The sequence below is a fragment of the Daphnia pulicaria genome, chromosome 7 (genome assembly GCF_021234035.1).
Source record: "Daphnia pulicaria isolate SC F1-1A chromosome 7, SC_F0-13Bv2, whole genome shotgun sequence".
NCBI classification, from domain to species: domain Eukaryota; kingdom Metazoa; phylum Arthropoda; class Branchiopoda; order Diplostraca; family Daphniidae; genus Daphnia; species Daphnia pulicaria.
Window position 1 is genome coordinate 2,676,999 of NC_060919.1, and position 19,397 is coordinate 2,696,395.

Genomic DNA, 19,397 nt, shown 5'->3' on the forward strand with positions numbered 1-19,397 from the left:
ATCAAAAGGTTCAATGGCTCATTGATAATTACGAGACGGCCGAAGGGGTGAGCCTCCCTCGGTCCACCCTCTACGCCCATTACCTGAGGCACTGTAACGAGCACAAGCTGGAACCCGTCAACGCCGCCTCCTTTGGCAAACTCATCCGCTCCGTCTTTTTGGGATTGAGGACCAGGCGACTGGGCACCAGGTCCGTCCCTTCAAATTCAAATTTTTTGAAAAATTAAAATTAAAATTTTTATTTCTAATTCAATCAGAGGCAATTCCAAGTACCACTATTACGGCATCCGGGTGAAACCGACGTCGTCGCTGAATCAGATGTCGGTCGAAGAGTCTAGTCCGCCCAGCGTCCAGCGGCACTCGACCAACGGCAAGCGCGGAGCCAAAGGAGGGGCTCACAGCAGCGGCGGGAGTATGGACGCCACCTCTCCCACCCACCAGCAGTACCTGGGTGTGTATTTTTACTGTTTTTGTTTTCCCATTTTGGGTCCGTCTGGATGACTGGATGATGACGTTTGTTTATTCCTTTGTCCAGGCGACGCTGCCGCCGCTTTGCCGCACTGGCCCGACTTGGAAGCCGATCGCAATCAACTGCCCCAGGGCATTGACGTCGACGATCTCCAGGCCTTTGTCACACTTTACCGCGATCACTGCGAGGTAAAATCGAATTTTTTTTGGCGTCCGTCCTTTGGGAGGGGTTTGTCCGTTTCTCATCCGTCTTTGTCTTTTTTTTTTGTTTTTGTTGTTTTTTGTTCCTCCTCACGGCGGACACATTACATGCACACAGGCCATGCTGGACGCGGTCATCAGCTTGCAGTTCAACACGGTGGAAACGATCTGGCGCCACTTTTGGCGCAGCGCCAACAACAACGAGGCCGTCGACGTCGGCATGGAAGAGGATCCCGAAAAAATCCTGCCAAAGTATGTTTTGTCTAGTCGGAAGATTTATTGAGTCGTGATTCTCTTTTCTCTTTTCTTTATTTTTTTGGTTAAATGGAGACGGCCCTGCCCGGCTGCCCGGGAGAGCGGCCAACTCTCTTAAACATAAAAAAAAAAAGAAAAGTTGATGACGACAATGTGATTTATCTTTTCTCTTGTTCTTCTTCTTTTCCTTCTTTGCCCGTCTCCCCCTTAGGGCTAAACTTTACGTCCTTTCGCGTTGCGAGCCCGTCTTGATTTTCGTCAAGAAGGCCGACTACCAGTTCTATCAGAATCTGGTGGAAGTGCTCATACCGGACGTCCTCAAGGAAATCCCCGGCTCGTTCACCAGTTCCATACGCAGTTTCGCCAAATCGCTGGAGAATTGGCTCTTGACGGCCATGAACGGCTGTCCGGAAGACATCATCATCGTCAAGGTAATTTAACATTTACTTTTTAGATTTTAGATTTTTCTATTTTGGATTGAAATTGAAATTGTTTCTTCCATTCGGATGGGTAGGTGGCGGCTGTCAACGCCTTTTCGCAGACCCTGAGGCGCTACACTTCCCTGAACCATTTGGCCCAAGCGGCCCGTGCCGTCCTGCACAATCCGCCGCAAATCACTCAGATGCTGGCTGATCTCAATCGCGTCGATTTCCACAACATCCAGGAGCAGGTACGTCCAGGATTTTTCTCTTAAGAATTGATTCGAATTTTATAACGACGGAATTTTTTTTTATCATGTCCAGGGTGCCTGGGTGTGCCGCTGCGATCCTGATCTGGTGGCCTGGCTGGAAAACGACTTTAAAGTCACGTTGCATAATCAGGCCACCCTGGAGCAGTGGGTCCAGTGGCTGGAGAGGGTTGTCGACCGCGTCATCAAACCTTTTGAAAGCGGATCCACCCAGGAGTTTGTCCGCGTTGCCCGCCAGTTTCTGCTCAAATGGTCTTTTTATAGGTGCGCGAAAATCCAAGTCTCTATTCCGGCCGGAATCGAAATTTAAATTTTTTAAATTTAATTTTTGGTTGTTGACCAGTTCGATGGTGATCCGCGATTTGACTCTGAGGTCGGCCGCCTCGTTCGGCTCTTTCCACTTGATCCGGCTCCTGTACGACGAGTACATTTTCTACCTGGTGGAGCACCGGGTGGCCATGGTGACGGGCGAGACGCCCATCGCCGTCATGAGCGAATTCGCCAACATGACGCTACGCCCCAAGGATGAGGACGAGGCCGGCTCGGTCCCTCCATCACCCAGCGGATCCTCATCGGCTTCGCTCCACGTCGGCATCTCGACCCCCCTGTCGGCCCAACAACAACACAAGTCCGGCGCCAACAACAATAGTCAACAGCAGCAGCAGCATCCGCAAATGGCCGACGGCGGCAGCAGCTCCTCCTCCTCCAACAGCGTCAAACGGCCCAAATTGAGTTGATTCCCCACCCTCCATCTAACCAGCACCCACCCACTACTTCTACTACACCACCACCACCCTTTTACTACTACACCATCAGCCCCCCCATTTGTGCGGATGGAAGAAGAGATGATCCGCCTGTAACTTTGTCAAAGAAAACAAAAGAAAAAAACAGTTGATTCTTCTTCTCATTCCTCCTATTTCGGTCAATCATTTTCCCCGGCACACACACACACACACCCATTGACCTCCTTATCATTCGGCTCCTTAATCCCCCCACCCTCCGCCAGCCCGTCTCCTCCGCCATGTTTTTCATTTGCGTTGTAATCAATGGCAGAGTCGTGTCAGATTTGATCACTCACACACAACAACAACAACCACCAACAACACTTTTCTCTTCATCATTTTCTCCTCTTCCTGGCCGCGGCTCCAGCAAATGTTTTTTTGGGAGGTTCTTCTGAGTACATGTCACATTAACTTTGATTGCCGGGCGTGCGTGTGTGTTAGTGCGGTTGCGTTTCTCTCTTTTGTTTTGTTTTTTTTTTCTTTTCCTCCATCTTCCAGCGATGAGAATTGGGGATGGATGGAAGGGAGAAAAGAAGAAGAAGAAGAGATCTAGTCTTGTATGCGCTTCTTCTTTTTTTACTTTTCTTTTTTCTTTTTGGGTCCGCCATTCTCCGTTTAATTGTGGCCCATTGTGCGTTCGTGTGTTTGCTGTGTGGGGGGGAGAGGCTCTTGTGTTTTTTTCTTGCCCGATGGCGGGCAATCGAAAAGTGGATCCAGCAAAACTTGGTGGGGAGCGGTTAGATTCTTCTTTTTCTTCTTTCGTCTGTCTCTCTCCCCCGTCGTTGCATCTCTATCGACTTTGTATTGTTTGCTGGCCCGGCCAAAATGCTCTGCTCACTCGCCCACCACTGTTGAAAAGAAATGGGACACGACGGGTGCACGCAGACGTGGGATGTCGGAAGGAGGGGTGGGGTGGGGGGTTGGAAAAAGTGGTTGAATTCCGCCCATCACTCACTGATGTGTGTGTGTATTTTTTTTGTAATTCGCTATCCCACACACACGACAATCTGTCCGTCTTGTTGGATAGAAGTTATGTAACCTCGTCCCCCCACCCAAAAAAAGAAATTGATTATTTTTTATTTTTTATTTTGTGGCAAAATTCAATTGATTTTTCATTTAATTTTGATCATTTTTTTTTCTCTGTGTGTCCACACATCAGATCTCGAGCTCGTTCTTTCCAATTTATGTTTCCCCGTTGCTGTGGGAACCGACAAACAAATTTAAAAAAGGTAAAAAAAAAAATCCAGAAGACAAAAAAAAAAATATATTTGAAACGAAAGAAAAAAAGAAAATTTATTTCAATATTATTTTTTGGCCCAGTCAAAAAATGAAAATGTGTGAAAGATGTTTAGAGATGGGCACCTTGTGATGATGATGGAAGAGACACTCTTTTATAAAAAAGAGAGAGGTGGAGTAGGAAATTGACTACATCCATCTCCTTTTTTTCCATTCTTGTCCAGCGCGGCCAGTGTGTGTGTAAGAAAAGGGGAGGGGGGGTATTTTTATTTGTGTTGTACTTTCTGGCCAGTCATTTCCTATTAACCCGGAGAAAGGAGGAGATGAAAAGGAGCCAACAACAACGACGCCGCTGGAAGTTTAAGATATATATATTTTGTGTATTTTTATTTTTATTTTATATTTTTATATATTTTTTTTCGGTCATGTTTTATTACAACTGCAGCGACGACGAGAGGAGAGGAGAGACGGGCAGCTTAACGATGAGCATCAGCAGCCTCTTGCCTTATTCACGAGTCTCGGGATTTCTCTGAAAGCCTTGCCTCCACTCTCTTCTCTTCTCTGTGTGTGTGTATACACACAGCCAGGAGCTGCTGCTGGCCTGCCTCTTCAGACTTGACCGGATGAGGGGCGGGTTCCCAGTGTCTGTTGGTATATATATATATATATATTTCTGGTTGAGACGGACATGTAGAGGGGGATGGAGAACTGCGACGGACGAGTTGACTGATCGATTTTCTTTAGCTGTACTTGTGTGTGTGCAGTGTCTCCCAGTTTTATATCAAAATGTGGTGGTGGTGGTGGTGATGCTGGCCAGCCAAGGACACGCCTCGACGTATAATATCTCTTTTTATTATTATTTGACATTCTTTGCCCGGCTAAAAGTCGTCTTTTTTGGGAGGGGGGGGGGAATTTGATTCTTTAGTCAATTATTTGTTGATGGCCAACTTTTTATTTAGAATAAAAGAGATGACAACTCGCGAGTATGCAAATAGACGACGCCCGCCCGCCAGCCAGTCCCGGACTTGCAAATATACACATACAAGGAATATATATATCACACACAAGTTAGGAGCTCTGATCTGCTTCCATTGTGTACATGCAGATATCGATTTTCCACGAAATTGAACAACCACACCATAACAGAATCAGACAAAAACAACAAGAGTGGCGGAATCAACATTGAGAAATTGATTTTGTCAACACCATTTCTCCTTTTGTTTTTTTATTTTTTCGAGCTCCTGTTTCGGATGAGTGGGGGGGGAGAGGAGAAAATTCCACCCACCCACCTCCTTCCGGTATCGTGAAATCCAAACGACCCCATCGGGAAATTTCCTTCCATCATTTTGACTACGTGCTCCTTGTATATTTAACTTTTTCCCCCTTTTTTATTTATTTATTTAAAAGATTTAAATCTCTTCATTTTTTTTGTTTGAATTTTAAACAGACTGGGGGAGGGGATCGGGGATGAATTGATTCATTAGGAGCCTGGGTGGGGGTGGGGGTGAATTTTTTGGAAGCTTCTAATCATCAAATTCAGGAGCCCCACAAAGGCCGCCCGAGTCTCACACCGCCGTTGTCATGTCAACAGCAGCAGGTGCCTGGGCGTCGTGTTCACCTGTTTTATCAGAATTTTTTTTTTTGCATTTTTTCAAGGAGCCAGTCGAGAGCCCTTCCCATTTGAGTTGGTGACCCTTGTCCACGATCTTTTCTGATTAGGAGCTCAAAAGAAAAACGGCGTGTGTGGCCGCGCGTCGAAAAGGAGGTCAGAATTGCGCAGGATCGTTCGTACGACGACGATGGAGAGCGAGGAGCATCAGGAGCCATGAGTGAGGTTTGAGAGTCGTCAGTCGGTCGTCAGTTGTGGCTCCTAACCATTTTGGCTGCCTCCGTTCTTCCCCTCCTTTTTTCCACAAAAGTTTCTTTCCCTTTTTTATTTTTAATTTCTTCGTTTTATTTAACTTGTTTCTTTTTATATTTTTCTATTTTTATCCTCCCTCTCACGCTCCTTATTCCTCTTCCCTCCTGGACAAAACAAAAAGTTTGGCCATTTTGTTGGTGAAAAAGAAAAAGGGAAAAAGTTGTCGCAGTTTTGATGGATGGCCAGCACCAGCACCACCACCAGTCCGGGATGGTTACGGATTCATCCAGTGTCTCGACTCGTTTGGCCGGCCGTCGCTCCTGATTTCATTTGTGTGTCGCAAGTCCAGCAGCAGTAGCAGCTCTTCCAGTGACAGACTCTAGTGAGTGTGTGTGTGTGTCCAGTGTGTGTGTGTCGGTTGGCCGTCGAAGGAGAATTTCCGGTTGGTTTGATTTTGCCCATCAAGGAGCCGAAGGATTAACACGAGTTTTGATGGCGTCTTGATGGCTTTTCCCTGTGATTTTATCGACGGCCACGACTCGCCCGTCGACGGAGAAGACGGCGGCCATGGCCGCCTACCAACGGCTCCTCGTCATGGTGGCACTCGTGTCGGCCGTCACGACGTCAGGAGGCCGGACGCCGGACACGACGACGGGAGGTACGACGAGAGCCTCGTCCTCTGTGGTTCGAATCCTGGCCGTCTTCGACCAGGCCGAGCTGGAAACGATGGAGCGGGTCATGCACAAGACCCTGATTGCACTCAACAAGGAGAAGACGGCCTGGACGGGCGGCGGGATTGGCCGTTTATCAAACAGCGGGATCGGTGCCGACGTCAACGTCACAGCGTCGACGGCCACCAACGGCAAAAGGAGGAAATGGCTGGCCGGCGGTGGTGGCCGTCTGACAGTGGACAGTGTCACGTTCTCGTCGCAGTGGTGGCTCAATCAGACGGCCGACGATCTGGCCCGGCTCATTTTGACTCACCGCCCAGTGGCCGTCCTCGTTCTCTCGGCCGACGATCGCTCCGTTTTCAGGGTGGCCCTGGCCGCCGCCCCTTTCCACCTGCCCGTCATCGGTGCCCGAGCCCAGCGCGGACTGGACGACTCTTCCTTCCGGGTCAGTTTGTTGTTTTGGGTTTTATTTTGGTCGGTTGTTTTATTGTCCATTTTCTTAATGAGTTTGTCGTCTCCACTCCGCCGAGGGCAATAATATCGTCGTGTGACAAAGGGCGTGGCCCTGAAACATTTTCCAAAAAGAAAATCGTCTAATTGAATTAATGACTGGGAATGCGGCGGGCTGGCCCGGCCTCTACATACACTGGCGTCTCCTTGTCATCCGCAATCAAATGGGCGGGATCCTCGGGAGCGAAATGATCCTCTTTTTCTTCTTATTTCCTCCCAACCACCCACCCACCCGTGATGGAAAACAAACTGACTGAAATATTTCCAACTGAAAAGACAAGTCTTTTTGTGAGCCGGGCGGCGGTGGCCCCATTTTGATACATATATAGACGTGACACGGCTGTTGAGCGTTCAAAATCCCGTGAAGGCGTCGGTCCGTGAGAATGCACAGCACATTCCCCAATCCCTTTTTTTGAGTCTGCCCGTCTCTTTTTCAAGTGGAAAGATAAAAAAGGAAAAATATTTTTTTGTCTGTCTGTGTTTGATAATTACCGCGGCTGGGCACCAGACGGGAAGTGATGTCATATTACCCCCGTCGTCCTTGTTGTTTGCTGGACACACTGTAAGACACGCTGGGATTTGTCGTTTTCCGGGATTGTAGAAGGTCACCGGATGGGTCGGTGGATCGATGGGGTCAAAAACTCGTCAGTCAAATGGGATTTCTCTGTCTCTGTGTGTTGGTGGAGTGCGGTGAGGTACAATTGCGAGTCTGCCGAAAGGAGAAACGAGTTGCCGCGGGATTTGATAGATCCCTTGATTTCATTGTTATCAAAAGAACATCTTCTTCTTCCTTCTTTGACTTGTTCTCTCCTTTTATTATACACATGCCATGAATGAAGATGAAAGGCAGCAGCTCTTCTCCTAGCAGCAGCAGCTCCTACACACTTGGTGACTCTGAGTGGAAACCGACGGGCCGTGTATATATATAAGACGGCCGGGCCGCTCAAAAGAGAAAGAAAAAAAGCTTTTTCCTATTCTTCTTCGATGCTCATTATAAATGATGGATGATTTTCTTGATTTTTGTGTGTGTGGCTGGTGGCTCTTCTTTTTTATTTTTTCTCCTTTTGTATTTGACGGTTCGTTTCTTCCATACCCCTTCCCACTCCAAATCCATCCGCTCCATCAGGACACACAAGAACAACAAACAAAAAATTGGGAAAAGAAATTTATTTTTTTATTTTTCTTTAAAAAAAGAAAAAAGTTGATTCGATTGTTGTCTCTTGTGTGTTTGTTTGTTCCGGCGTAGAGACTTTATCCGTCAAACCGACGAAAAAAAATCCAGCTGGCTGATGTGCCAATATATTTCGGCTGGGCGCAAAAAAGAAGAGGGCCGTCTTTGACAATCAGTGGGGGGAAAATACAAGCGGCTCCTTGTGGAATAGAATGAGAAAAAAGAAATGACGGATGGAACTCCTAAAAAACCGGACTGTGTGTAGCTAGTACTTAAATGAGCTCGGATAAAAGAAAAAGGGCCGGCCGTCTTTCATATAATTTCGCTCCCGGCCCACAGTCTCGATGTTGTTCGACATGTTGGTGTTGGAGGAGTTTTAGCCCGGGCGGATTTTCTTTCTCTCCCGGACTAAACTTTCTCCGCACGATGGATGGAGGCTGTCGAGGATAGGGGAGACAATTGACGTCATCTAACTGCATCGAATCCTGCCTCTTCTGGGCGCTTTTGAAGCGAATTTATTGATGGCGCCGACGACACATTGGACGGAAACGTGTTGGGCTACACACACACAAACATTTGGATCCAATTTGGGGGGGATAGTCCTCCCCCACAGGCCATAATTCGAGATCCTGCAGGATCGCTGAAAATGTAGACTCGACGCCCTAGCTTAACGATTGATGGAAAACAAAACTGGGAAAATGCATTTGGATTATAGAATTATCTCGTCGGCCATTTTTGTTTTCAGGATCGACAAGACCAGGATCGTTGGTGTCAAAGTTAGGAACTAGGGTCACACAGAGCGTGAAGAAAGAATAAGGAGATCATTTCCGGTTGCTGAAACCGACCGTGAAGGAGCCAAGATTTTCTCTTTTTTTCGACACATTCGACGCAGGATCGAATTTATTCTTTCCCTTTTTTCTTTTCTTGTGAGATGTCATCGACACGGAACGTGCAAGACTTCCTGCCCGTCATTCCCACCATCACCACCACTCCCTTTTTCGTCTGATGGGATTCATTTGAAAATAACCGGGGCCGGATCCTTATTTCCAGCTCAAATAAAAAAGAAGAAAAATCCTCGTCACTTCCGCACGGCACGCCGAGAACTCGTGTACAAAAGTCTTAACAAGACTTGGCCGTCTTGTTATTAGACTGTACTACAGGCCACTCGGGATGAATAGTTGCCGTCAGGAGAAACTCATTCGATCCTTCTTTTTCTGTGTGTTGCCTTGCCCGGCCCTCTTACATTTGGATTTCATTCCAATAATGATCCAAGTTGCTTTTCTGTAGGGGGGAGAGAGTTTCATTCCGGCCGGCCGGACGGGCGTGTGTCAAAATAAAAAGAAAAGAAATTAAAAAAAAGAGGAAAAAGCTGAGAAAAGTTGCGACTAGTTGCTAACTAGGGAAACTAGCGGGAAATTCGAAAATTAGGAGCCCATGACGTTCATCCGCCAAGTTAAAGCGATCGATAACGACTGGCAACCCAAAGCAGGAGGATGAGAAGGAGGGAGGGCGGAGTGAAACAGCTCCATTTCTATAACTTGTTATCGAATAGAAAAGTAGAAAGAAGAAGAAAAGAAATGAAGGAGCCGCCGACTGTATATGCTAAAGTGAAATAGCTCCTGGATGCTGGCAGCAGCTTGGGCTAGGAGAAGCTTATGGCAGTGGGGGCTTCCATACAAGCCCCAAACTCCTCCCACCCCAATAAATCCATAGACCAGACAAAACAAAATGAATCCCCCGACCCAAAAAATAAATTTAATTTAATCACAAAAAAGTCAAATTTCCAAATGAATAAAAGAATTGCAGATTGAAAACGGAACAGATGCATTTAGACATGGGACTGGGAATATGTTAATCAAATTGATGATAATCAGAATCTGATGGTGGTAGTAGTATTGATCTGGCTCTGCTATACGCGCCAGTCTGATGATTTCCAGCTGACGGGCGGAAAATAATATAGTCGTCGATTGATTTTTGATTTGGAATATTTTTTGGATTTATTTTTTTGTCCGGCAGGGCATTTCGCCGTTGTACGTGGGACTGAACCCTGGACCCCATCACCTGGCCTCTGCTCTTCACCACCTGCTGCTGGCCAACAATTGGCTGCCCGTGACTTTGATTGTCGACGACTCGCTGGCGGCCCAGAAGATTCGCCAGGTGGTCCAGCGGCACTCGTCGCCCAGCGCCAAGGTCGACAAGGTCATGGTGGTGACGATGAACCGCGGCTCGGCTCCGCACCGGATTCTGGCCCAGCTGAGCGGCATCCAGCAGACGACGTCGTTGGTCATCGCCTTTTGCTGCGAGCCCCGGCTGGCCTCGCTCATCTTCCGCCAAGCCAAACGGCTCAACATGCTCAACGGCGACTGGATCTGGCTGGCCCTGGAGCAGGCCGTCTCGGGATTTCACCAGCACTGGACGGCCGGCTACTCGCCGGCCGCCGCTGGGCGGTTGCCGCTCATCGGCCGCCAGTGGCAGACTCAGGAGGAAGACCAAGACGACCAAGACGATTGGCCGCTGGGCCTGCTGGGCCTCGTCTCCCAGCAACCGCTCCGGCTGACCAAACACACGATGAAGGGCTCGCTGGCCGTCATCCACTCGGCCGTCAGGGCCAGTCTACCCGCCCATCAGCTCCAAACGTGGCTGGACTCGTGGACCAACGATTCCGGCGTCAGTAGTAGAGAGGCCAGCAGCAGCAGCAGCTCATCCCAGTCGATTCATCAGCTCCTGCGACTTCAAGTGGCCAAAAAGCTGGACAGGTAATGATCATAATTCATAACCAATTCCCACAAATATTAACACCAATATTTTTCAGCCGGGCTGATGAAACTCTTTTTTTTTTATTATTATTAACACGAATTGGATTGGGGGTGACTGGGCAAGGCCAGCCAGTGAGGGTATGGGGCAAAAGAAAGAAATTCCGTCGGCTATTGGTCCGTCAGTCCAATATATTTTCGTTTACGGCCGGTCTGCGGCTCTCTCTATATGTATCGCATCATGAGCGCCACTGGGCTCCCAGCTCCACCCTCTCCTTTTTTTGCCCATCAATATATATAGTGTGCTGGCCACCACACACAAACACACACGACGCTGAAAACTGGCCTTGGGATATATAGATGAATTGCTCTCTTTTTTTGGGTGGGACGCGACAAACTATAGTCCGTCCTTGGGCGCATCAGTGAGTAGAAAAAAAGAGACGTGCTGGCCAATTTACATGGAATTAGACATGATAAATGTCGCCCAGCTCAATTGCTGGAAATTTTTATTTGACTAAACCAAAGGGGAAAAAAAAAAGTTGAGAGAAAAATTGCCCGTGATCAAGGCCCAAGATAGCCGGCCCTGTTGTATATATATTTATTATATTATATCACATTTATATATATATATGTAATAAGAAAAAGAAGGAGGGGAAAAAACTCCCGCACGAGTGTGTGTGTGTGCTGGATCAATAGCTTCTTCCTTCTTCTTCTTTCCATCTTTCTCTTCTTCTTCTTCTTCTCATTCGCCCGGCTTTCTCTCGTCCTTCTCTCTTCTGCTACAGCGGACATGTACAAGTCCTTGTATATGTTACGAGGAAGGGGAGACGGGCCTTAAAGGGAAGAAGAAAAAGAAAAAGAAAAGTCAAGACGTAAGGAACATGTAGACCCTTAGGAGGTTGTTGTTGTTGTTGTTGTTGTTGTTGTTGTTGTTGTAGTTTCTGGCCGTCCTATTGTTACAATGTATTATGTTGAGATGTTGTATGTACTGAAAAGGGGGGGGGGAAAGGTTCTTTGACGTCATCAAACGACGTTTGGAAATGGCTGGCTGGCCCTTTCTTCTTGTTCTCTGTAACCAATTTTCACCCAAAGATAATCGAGACGGACAATTGCATTAGGGCGCCCGACCCGACTCTAGTGCCCGCACTAAAAGATCCATGGAAATTTCGGGCCAAACAACATTTCCCCACCATCATCATCATCTGTGCCCAGTCAATTTTGAGAACATTTCAGATCAAAAGATGAAAACGGACGGACCAAAGGGAAATTTCTTTTTTCAGTTGTGTGTGGACATTATTTCCGTCTCTTTTTTTTTCCAGTTATTGATGGGTGGACGGGCGGCTGGTGTCGTTTTTCTTTTTTGTTTCTTCTCGTCCATTTGGCAATCATAAAAGAGCAGATAGAGTCCAGCGTCTTTTGTTTCAGTCACGGCTGTCGGGTGATATGGGCCGGCCGGAAGGAGACACAAAGACAAAAAAGGTGGCCCTTGAAGAAAGTAAAAAAAGAGATTTTCTTTGCTTTTTCCGGTATATAATATATATAGAGAGAGACGGGCATTAAATGGGAATGTGTATCATCTTTGTTTTACCCTGGAGGCCATTTGATTTGAATTTGTTTGTTGTTGTTATTTTTTTGATTTGATTTTTTCGTGTGTTGTTTTCTTGGCAGTGAGATCCGATGGCGAGTTAAAGAGGCCCTGGCCGGCCGTTTGACGTACGACGGAGGCGGTAAAATCGACTCGGCCCTCAGAGCCAACTTTGACGTCATCAATCTCGTTCCACCCGGACCTTTTTACCCAAAGAGCTTGGCTGGCAACGCCGTCAAATCCACAAAGTCGTCAACTTCTTCTTCCACTTCCACTAGGAGCAAAAGAGAAACGACCACACGGCCAGACGTCAATCGTTTGACCAATGTTACAGCCGGCCCGCCCATCTCCACGTCAACAACGGTCAGTTTCTTTTCTTTTTTAAAAAAATCATGAAATAAAATTTAAATTTCCCGCCATTGGCTCCTGGATCGATGATTTAAAAAAAAGGAGAAAAAGTGAAAACTACTCCGGGCTCCTTTTATTTTGCATCCGTCCGGGAGGTAAACATCAACTTGCGCTGGACTTTATAATCTACAACTTTCTCTCTATGGCGTATTTTCCGGATGGATTGATCCAGCATTCAGGAGCTCCCGGGTCCTTTTGTGTGGAGTGGTGCTGGCCAAGTTATTGAATCATCACACCGAACCCCCCTCCTCCCTCCTCTCGGGCCCAGCAGCCAGGAGGGGCAACTTGCAACTCCTATCAAAGTCTTTAGGAGCCTTCCTTCCTCCATTTATCCCCCCTCCTTCTCTTTTGTGGTTGTATAAGGAGCCTGAAATGATGCGATGATAATAATAATCCTTCATAGCATTCTACATCCATTTGTGGTGGACCCTGGTCCAAGTTTTCCCTCCCAATGGGCTCCTAAGAGCTGTGAAAAATAAAATAGGAGCCGGTCCAGTGGGAATTGTCTTTACATATCTGCTCCTGAAGCTTCCTAAGGGGAAGGGTAGAAGAGCCTTTATCATCAGAGAGATGTGGAGATTGGGACGGACATGTTAGGCTCCTAGGCGAAAAAGGAGCCCCCCCCCCTCACAACCTTCCTGATGCAACAAAATAGACAAGACATAAGGAGACAAGCAAGAGCCTCCTAGCTGAATAATCCATGCGAATGAGAAAGATTCGACTGCTGCTGGGCCGTCCGTCTGTCCGTTCCGGAATCAAAAAAAAGAATCGACGGTATCAGCAGTCCCTGGAATCCATCACCCCGGAAATAAGGAGCGCTCCCCCCAAACAAAGAAAAAGAGTCAAGTTCTGCCCGTCTAGCAGCAGGAGCAGGAGCAGGAGCAACGACTGGGTGTAGTTGATCAATCCAGACCTCCCCCCACCACCACCACCACGGTCCGTCAAGATCTTCTTGTCTTATCGCCGACGGACCGTGCGATATTTCCCCTAGACTCCCTGGAAAAGAAAAAAGATCCTGATGGATGGACTACTCGACCTTCTCCATCGCAACGAAAAAGTCCCAATACCCTGGGATATCCGTCGTCTTGATATCTGCAGTGTCCATCTTCTTTTTCTTTCTTGGCCGGCCTGTGTGCGTGTGTTTGCCCGTCGTCAACAATTTTTTGTTTGTTTGCTGTGCTGGACGTTTTGGAATGAATTTCTGAACTTTGTTTGTTTGAAGGAATTGCTGATGGCCGACGAAGAGGACGACGGAGGCGAAGTCCAGGAGGATGTCCAGGATCAGGAATACGCCGGCGGCGGTTTGGAAGAGACGAGCGACTCTTCGGCCGCCGACGAGGAATTGGACGGCGATCAGGACGATCCGGACAACGGCGGACGGCCGGCCGTCATCTCAGCCGGCCCGTCCAGCAGCGTCGACTCGCTCCTCAACGGATCCAACAATCTCGCCGGCATCAAGGAGCCGACGACTTTCCGTCCGCCCATTTGGCAATCTGTTGGCAACGTCTCTGGCCAGGCCGTCACTTTCAAAGGTATACACATCCTTTTGGGCCAGCCACAGCCAACCCACTCTGCCCATTTTGATGTTTTTTGCCCAGCTTTCTGTGTACGTCCCTTTTTTTTTGCCCGATGGCTCCTGTGAAATGCCACTCGACCGTCTACACTCTCTCTACTTCACTTGCCCGTCTCTCGACTTGCGTGTCACGGAGCGGAGCGCCAAAAAGTCAAGGAGCCGCGAGAAAATCTCTGCGATAAAAGCCCCCCCTCGACGGATTGAGGGGGGTACATCATTGGCAGTAGAGTCGTTGGCCGTCCCCGCTCTCCGCCGAATGAAGGGAAGGGAGGAGCCAGTCGGTTAGGAGCCACAGTAAAGGGGGGAGGAGCCACAAGGAGCCGATGTTGTATGGAAGGAAGAAGAAGAGCCAAGTTAACTTGGCCTAGAGCTCAATGGCTCATTATATTAGTTTCTATCCTTTGCCCGGCTCCTTTGCCCGCGCGTCATCATCATGTGAGATATATACACACACGCACAAACACTCGGGACATACGGGTGTGTGTGTACAGTGTACACGTATGCGTGTGTGCACATACCTGCAAACTCGACTGGCCCCTCAAGTTTCCAATTCAATTTACCGGAGCTCCTGTATAGCTCCTAGGCTCCTAAAATGTCTTAACAGGGGGGAAACTTTGTCCCTGGCCGTCCTCCACCCTTCCAGGCTAAAATAAAATTCATTTAAAATGTTAATTTGACTTTAATTTGTTTTTGTCATTTTCAGGAGTTCAATGGCCGGGCGGCGGATTGGCCGGCCCGCGGTCGCACAGCCGTCGGGTCTACCGGGTGGCGACTATTTTCTCGCCTCCGTTCGTGATGGAGACGGAAGTGTTTAAGGAGGACGACGAGGAGGAGGAGGAGCAGCGTTGCCTGACTGGCGTGCCTTGCCTGCGGGTCTCTACCGGACAGAAGGACGAGCTGGCCCGCATCTTTGGCGACTACGAGGGGGCCCAGCTCCACAAGGGCCGCTCCTACAATTTGACGTGCTGCTACGGCTACTCGATCGACCTGATGGAGAACGTGGCCAGCGACCTGGACGTCAAGTTCCAGGTCTACGTGGTGGCCGACGGCCAGTGCGGCAGCGCCAAGCGGGGCAGCGGCCAGCAGGCGGCCGGCCCAGGTGGGACGGCGGCTGCCTCGTGGGACGGGATCGTGGCCGACCTGCGCTCAGGAGCTGCCCATTTGAGTTTCGCCCCTTTGAGCGTGACGTCGGCCAGGAGCGAGGCCATCGACTTTTCCATCCCTTACTTTTACTCTGGCCTGTCGATCCTGCAGGCCAGCAAGATCAACAACGACGACGTGCCGCTGCTGGCCTTCCTGAAACCCTTCCGTCCCGATCTGTGGATCGGCATCTTCATCAGCCTCAACCTGACGGCCCTGGCCGTGGCCATCTACGAGTGGCTCAGTCCGTTCGGGCTCAATCCTTGGGGCCGCCAGCGGACCAAAAATTTCAGCCTTGCCTCGGCCCTCTGGGTCATGTGGGGCCTCCTCTTTAGCCACCTGGTGGCCTTCAAGGCCCCCAAATCGTGGCCCAACAAGTTCCTCATCAACGTCTGGGGCGGATTCAGCGTCATCTTCCTGGCCAGCTACACGGCCAACATTGCCGCCTTGTTTGCCGGCGTCTTCTCAGAGACGGCCGTCACCAATTTCCACGATCCCCGCGTAAGTTTTTTGTCCAGGGGCAATTTTATTTTATTTTTTTCTCTCTTTGCCCAGTCAATTGCATGACGGATCATCCCAGCAACTGGGAAAATTCGATTCCCGGTTTGCCCGGTTTTGATAGATTCGATCAATCAGCTGCTGGCACACACCAAAGTTGTCGAAACTTATTTCCGGCCCATCCGTCCGTCCCTACATGTCCAGTCCAGCAGTCAACAACAACAACAATCAAGTCAGGAGATGAATATTGACGTTTGTAGTTGCTGCACACACACACACACGAGCTGATGTCGGCGGATATCGGATGGTGCTGTGGTGGGGGGTAGTAGATGGGAGCTAGCAGAAGCTTTTGATGGATGAGCCGGATCGATATCTGCCCATCCCAACGAAAAAAGGAAAGACGGGCAAAGAAAGAAAAGAAATAGATTGTTAGCAAGGGGATATATATATTTATATCTACTATATCTCATCATCACATCAACTGTAAAGACTTGGTGTTTATCTATGTGATACTATTGCTGGGCGGGCAGACGGGCAGACGGGCGGGTGATGATATTCTCTATCGATTGATGAGGAAGCCATTTTTGATTGGTTTGCCGCTCTCGCTCTCTTTTGATCCCTGGACGGGAAAAACACATTCCCATTCTTTTTCTTTAAGATTTATTTGCCCAGCTAATATTTTTTAGCTGGAAACACACAGACAAGACAGACAGAGAGTGTATATATAAATAGGGTGTCTTATATAAGAGCTGTACCACCTGGCGGGCCCAATCAAGACGCCAGAGGCCTCCTCTGGCGTTGCCCGTCACGTCATCTTATATATGAAGCTGGGAATAATAATAATAATAAAGACTGGGCTTCTCTTTCTCTCTTGTCTTTGTGATTAATGAATCAGATGCAAAGGCCCGTTCTTTGGGGTTGGCACACAGAGAAATCTCGTTATTATAGGGTGTGGTGGTAGTAGCTGGGATTGACTTGCACAGCAGAGTCTAAATATATTTTATAAGATGGGCCGGCGCATTTAATTCAAAAAAAAAGCCCGCGCGCTATCTTTTTGGATTCACGCCGCCATTTTTGTTTGCTTGTGATTCCATCGGTGATTGATGTAGACACCAGACGGTAGTAAAACAGCGAAAAACCGGGCACGGCCGGCCTTTGCCCAGTCTGCTCCAATGTCTTGGAACAGCTATTAGCTGCTGGCTACTACACTGTAAATAGACTATGTCCATAAAGTTAATGTGACTGTTATGATTGTCGATAAAAAGAAAAAGAAAACTGGCCAGCCTTGGCCCGTTCCTTGGGCTAATATTTTGTCTGGCCCTTTTTCATTGCTGAAAGTGTCGGGGCTCTGCTGCTGCTGCTGGACTGAATGAAATAGTTTGGGCGGGCGAAAGTCGTCAATTTCATATAGGCCATAACCTATCGTTTTAGTGTCCGTTTAAAATGGCCGGCCCGCACTAACCAATCATCGCCAGTTAACCCCGCCCAACCATGTTGTTATATAACTCGATGCCCGTCCATTTGATAGTTTTTGGAATTTAATTGATTTTGATTTAACAAAAACAGCTGCTGAGCCAAAAAGTGGGCACCACTCGAAGCTCGGCCGCCCAGCACTACGCCCAGAAGACGAATCGAGGACTGGCCGAGCATCTTGAACGGTTCACGGTGCCGGACCTCGAAGAAGGCATCGCCCGTCTCAGGTTTAAAAAATAAAAATTAATTTGATTAAAAATTTGAATCAATCTTTTTCATTCTTTTTTATTTTTTGTTGTGAATCGACAGAGACGGACGGCTGGATTTGCTCATTGGCGACACGCCCATATTGGATTATTACCGTGCCAACGATCCCGGCTGCACGTTGCGTACGGTGGACGTCATCGAGGAGGACAATTACGCCGTCGGCATGACCAAAGGGCTGCGATTGCAGGTAACACGACGACGACGACTAGGATCTAGATTCACACACTATAAAGGATAGGAGCCAACTAACTAGAAAATAGGAACCACCCGGAGACTACTGTACAGAACCTGGCCGTCTTCTTCTATCAGATTGCACACACACAATGGGACAAATCACACAAGATGCGATCAAATGATTGTGCCCGACGCCCCGGAGGTTACACAAGGAGAAGAAAGAGCCACAGACTACCTTAACAGAATGGATCGATCCTGCCCGGCCTTTATATCTATCTATCTATCTATAATAATATATATAATATAACACGGTCGACCAATAGCTTCCTGATTTATATCGAAGCCTAATCGGACCGAGACCAACACACACACACACACGCGGACAATAAAGAAAGAAGAGAAAAAAGGGGGGGATGGGGTATCCGGTCCGGTGCTGGGCCGATCGATTCCTATTTCTTGCCCGTTATTTTATGGATGACTAGATCTGACAAGTTTTCATTGTATTTGTCATTATATTGTATTTTTCATTTTATTTTATTGCAGACGAGTATTTCGTCTTTGATTTCCAGCTATTCCACTTCCGGATACATGGATGAATTGCGGAGTAAATGGTACAGTTCTTTGCCTTGCTCCCGTTCGGCTCACGACGCCTACCGGCCTCAACCGCTGGGCGTTTCGGCCGTGGCCGGAGTCTTTATCCTTTTGGGCTTTGGCATCCTGGGCGGATGCATCATCCTCGTCCTGGAGCATTTGGTCTACAAATTCGCTCTGCCCGTCCTACGCCGCCAGCACAAGGGCACCATCTGGCGGTCGCCCAACATGATGTTCTTCAGTCAAGTAAAAATAAATAATCAATCAATTGCAATTCAAATTATTTAATAAATTCAAATTTTGATTGTTTTACCGCCCAAAATTATTTTAGAAACTTTACCGGTTCATCAATTGCGTGGAACTTTTGTCGCCTCATCACGCGGCCAAGGAATTGATGCACAGCCTGCGGCAGGGTCAGATCACGTCCCTGTTTCAGAAGAGCGTCAAACGGGTATAAACAAATGTTTGTTTTAAATTTCCCGCCAATTGTTTTTGAAAAAATTTGTTTTTTGAAATTGTTTGGCACCACGTGGAATCAGAAGGAAAACGAGCAGAAGCGGAGGCGGAAGAGCAAGGCCCAGTTTTTCGAGATGATCCGCGAGGTGCGGCGTTGCCAGCAGGAGGAGAAGGAAACGGAAACGGCCGACGACGGCGAAGAGGACGAGGAGGAAGGATACGACCACCACCGACGCCGCCGTGGGGTGGCCGACGAGGAGGAGGAGACGGGCGAAGGTGTGGGCGACGATGACGACGACGAAGAGAAGAAGAGGGAATTCCGGCCTCCGCCGCCGCCGGCCGATTACGGAGACGATTACCTGGCGGAGGCGGAAGAGGACGAGTCCATCAGCGTGGTAGTGGTGGGCAACCAGACGCCATCTAGCGACGAAATCGCGCCCTATAATGCTTTGGCCGCTGCCCAGCAACAACAGCAGCTGTCCAGGGTCAGGCACAGCGTGTCGAACGTGACCGATCCGGGCGCTTTCTCGCTCGATCCGCACTCGTCCATCCGCTCCACCGACAGCGAACGCAAATGGAAATTTCAAATGGCCAAAAGGAGGAGGTCGTTTAGCGCCGACGCCCTCTGCGAACCCG

General features: G+C 48.5%; 2 protein-coding genes across 6 annotated transcripts in view; one reads left to right on the forward strand and one right to left on the reverse strand.

Annotated features, from left to right (window-relative positions):
* LOC124349366 (rho GTPase-activating protein 100F-like) overlaps positions 1 to 5,696 on the forward strand; it is a 49,768-nt gene extending 44,072 nt beyond the window's left edge. For all 5 annotated transcript variants that reach the window (XM_046799889.1, XM_046799890.1, XM_046799891.1 and 2 more), the window contains 11 exons: positions 9 to 190; positions 258 to 451; positions 536 to 657; positions 788 to 921; positions 1,136 to 1,355; positions 1,439 to 1,594; positions 1,668 to 1,876; positions 1,956 to 3,623; positions 3,923 to 4,993; positions 5,078 to 5,227; positions 5,287 to 5,696. In XM_046799889.1, the coding sequence (XP_046655845.1) occupies positions 9 to 190; positions 258 to 451; positions 536 to 657; positions 788 to 921; positions 1,136 to 1,355; positions 1,439 to 1,594; positions 1,668 to 1,876; positions 1,956 to 2,349 (1,611 nt within the window). In that variant the 3' untranslated portion in view covers positions 2,350 to 3,623; positions 3,923 to 4,993; positions 5,078 to 5,227; positions 5,287 to 5,696. The remainder of the gene's footprint in view (positions 1 to 8; positions 191 to 257; positions 452 to 535; positions 658 to 787; positions 922 to 1,135; positions 1,356 to 1,438; positions 1,595 to 1,667; positions 1,877 to 1,955; positions 3,624 to 3,922; positions 4,994 to 5,077; positions 5,228 to 5,286) is intronic.
* The window catches only part of LOC124349621 (LIM homeobox transcription factor 1-alpha-like), a 947,038-nt gene that overhangs the window by 778,247 nt on the left and 149,394 nt on the right, over positions 1 to 19,397 (reverse strand). The window lies entirely within an intron of this gene.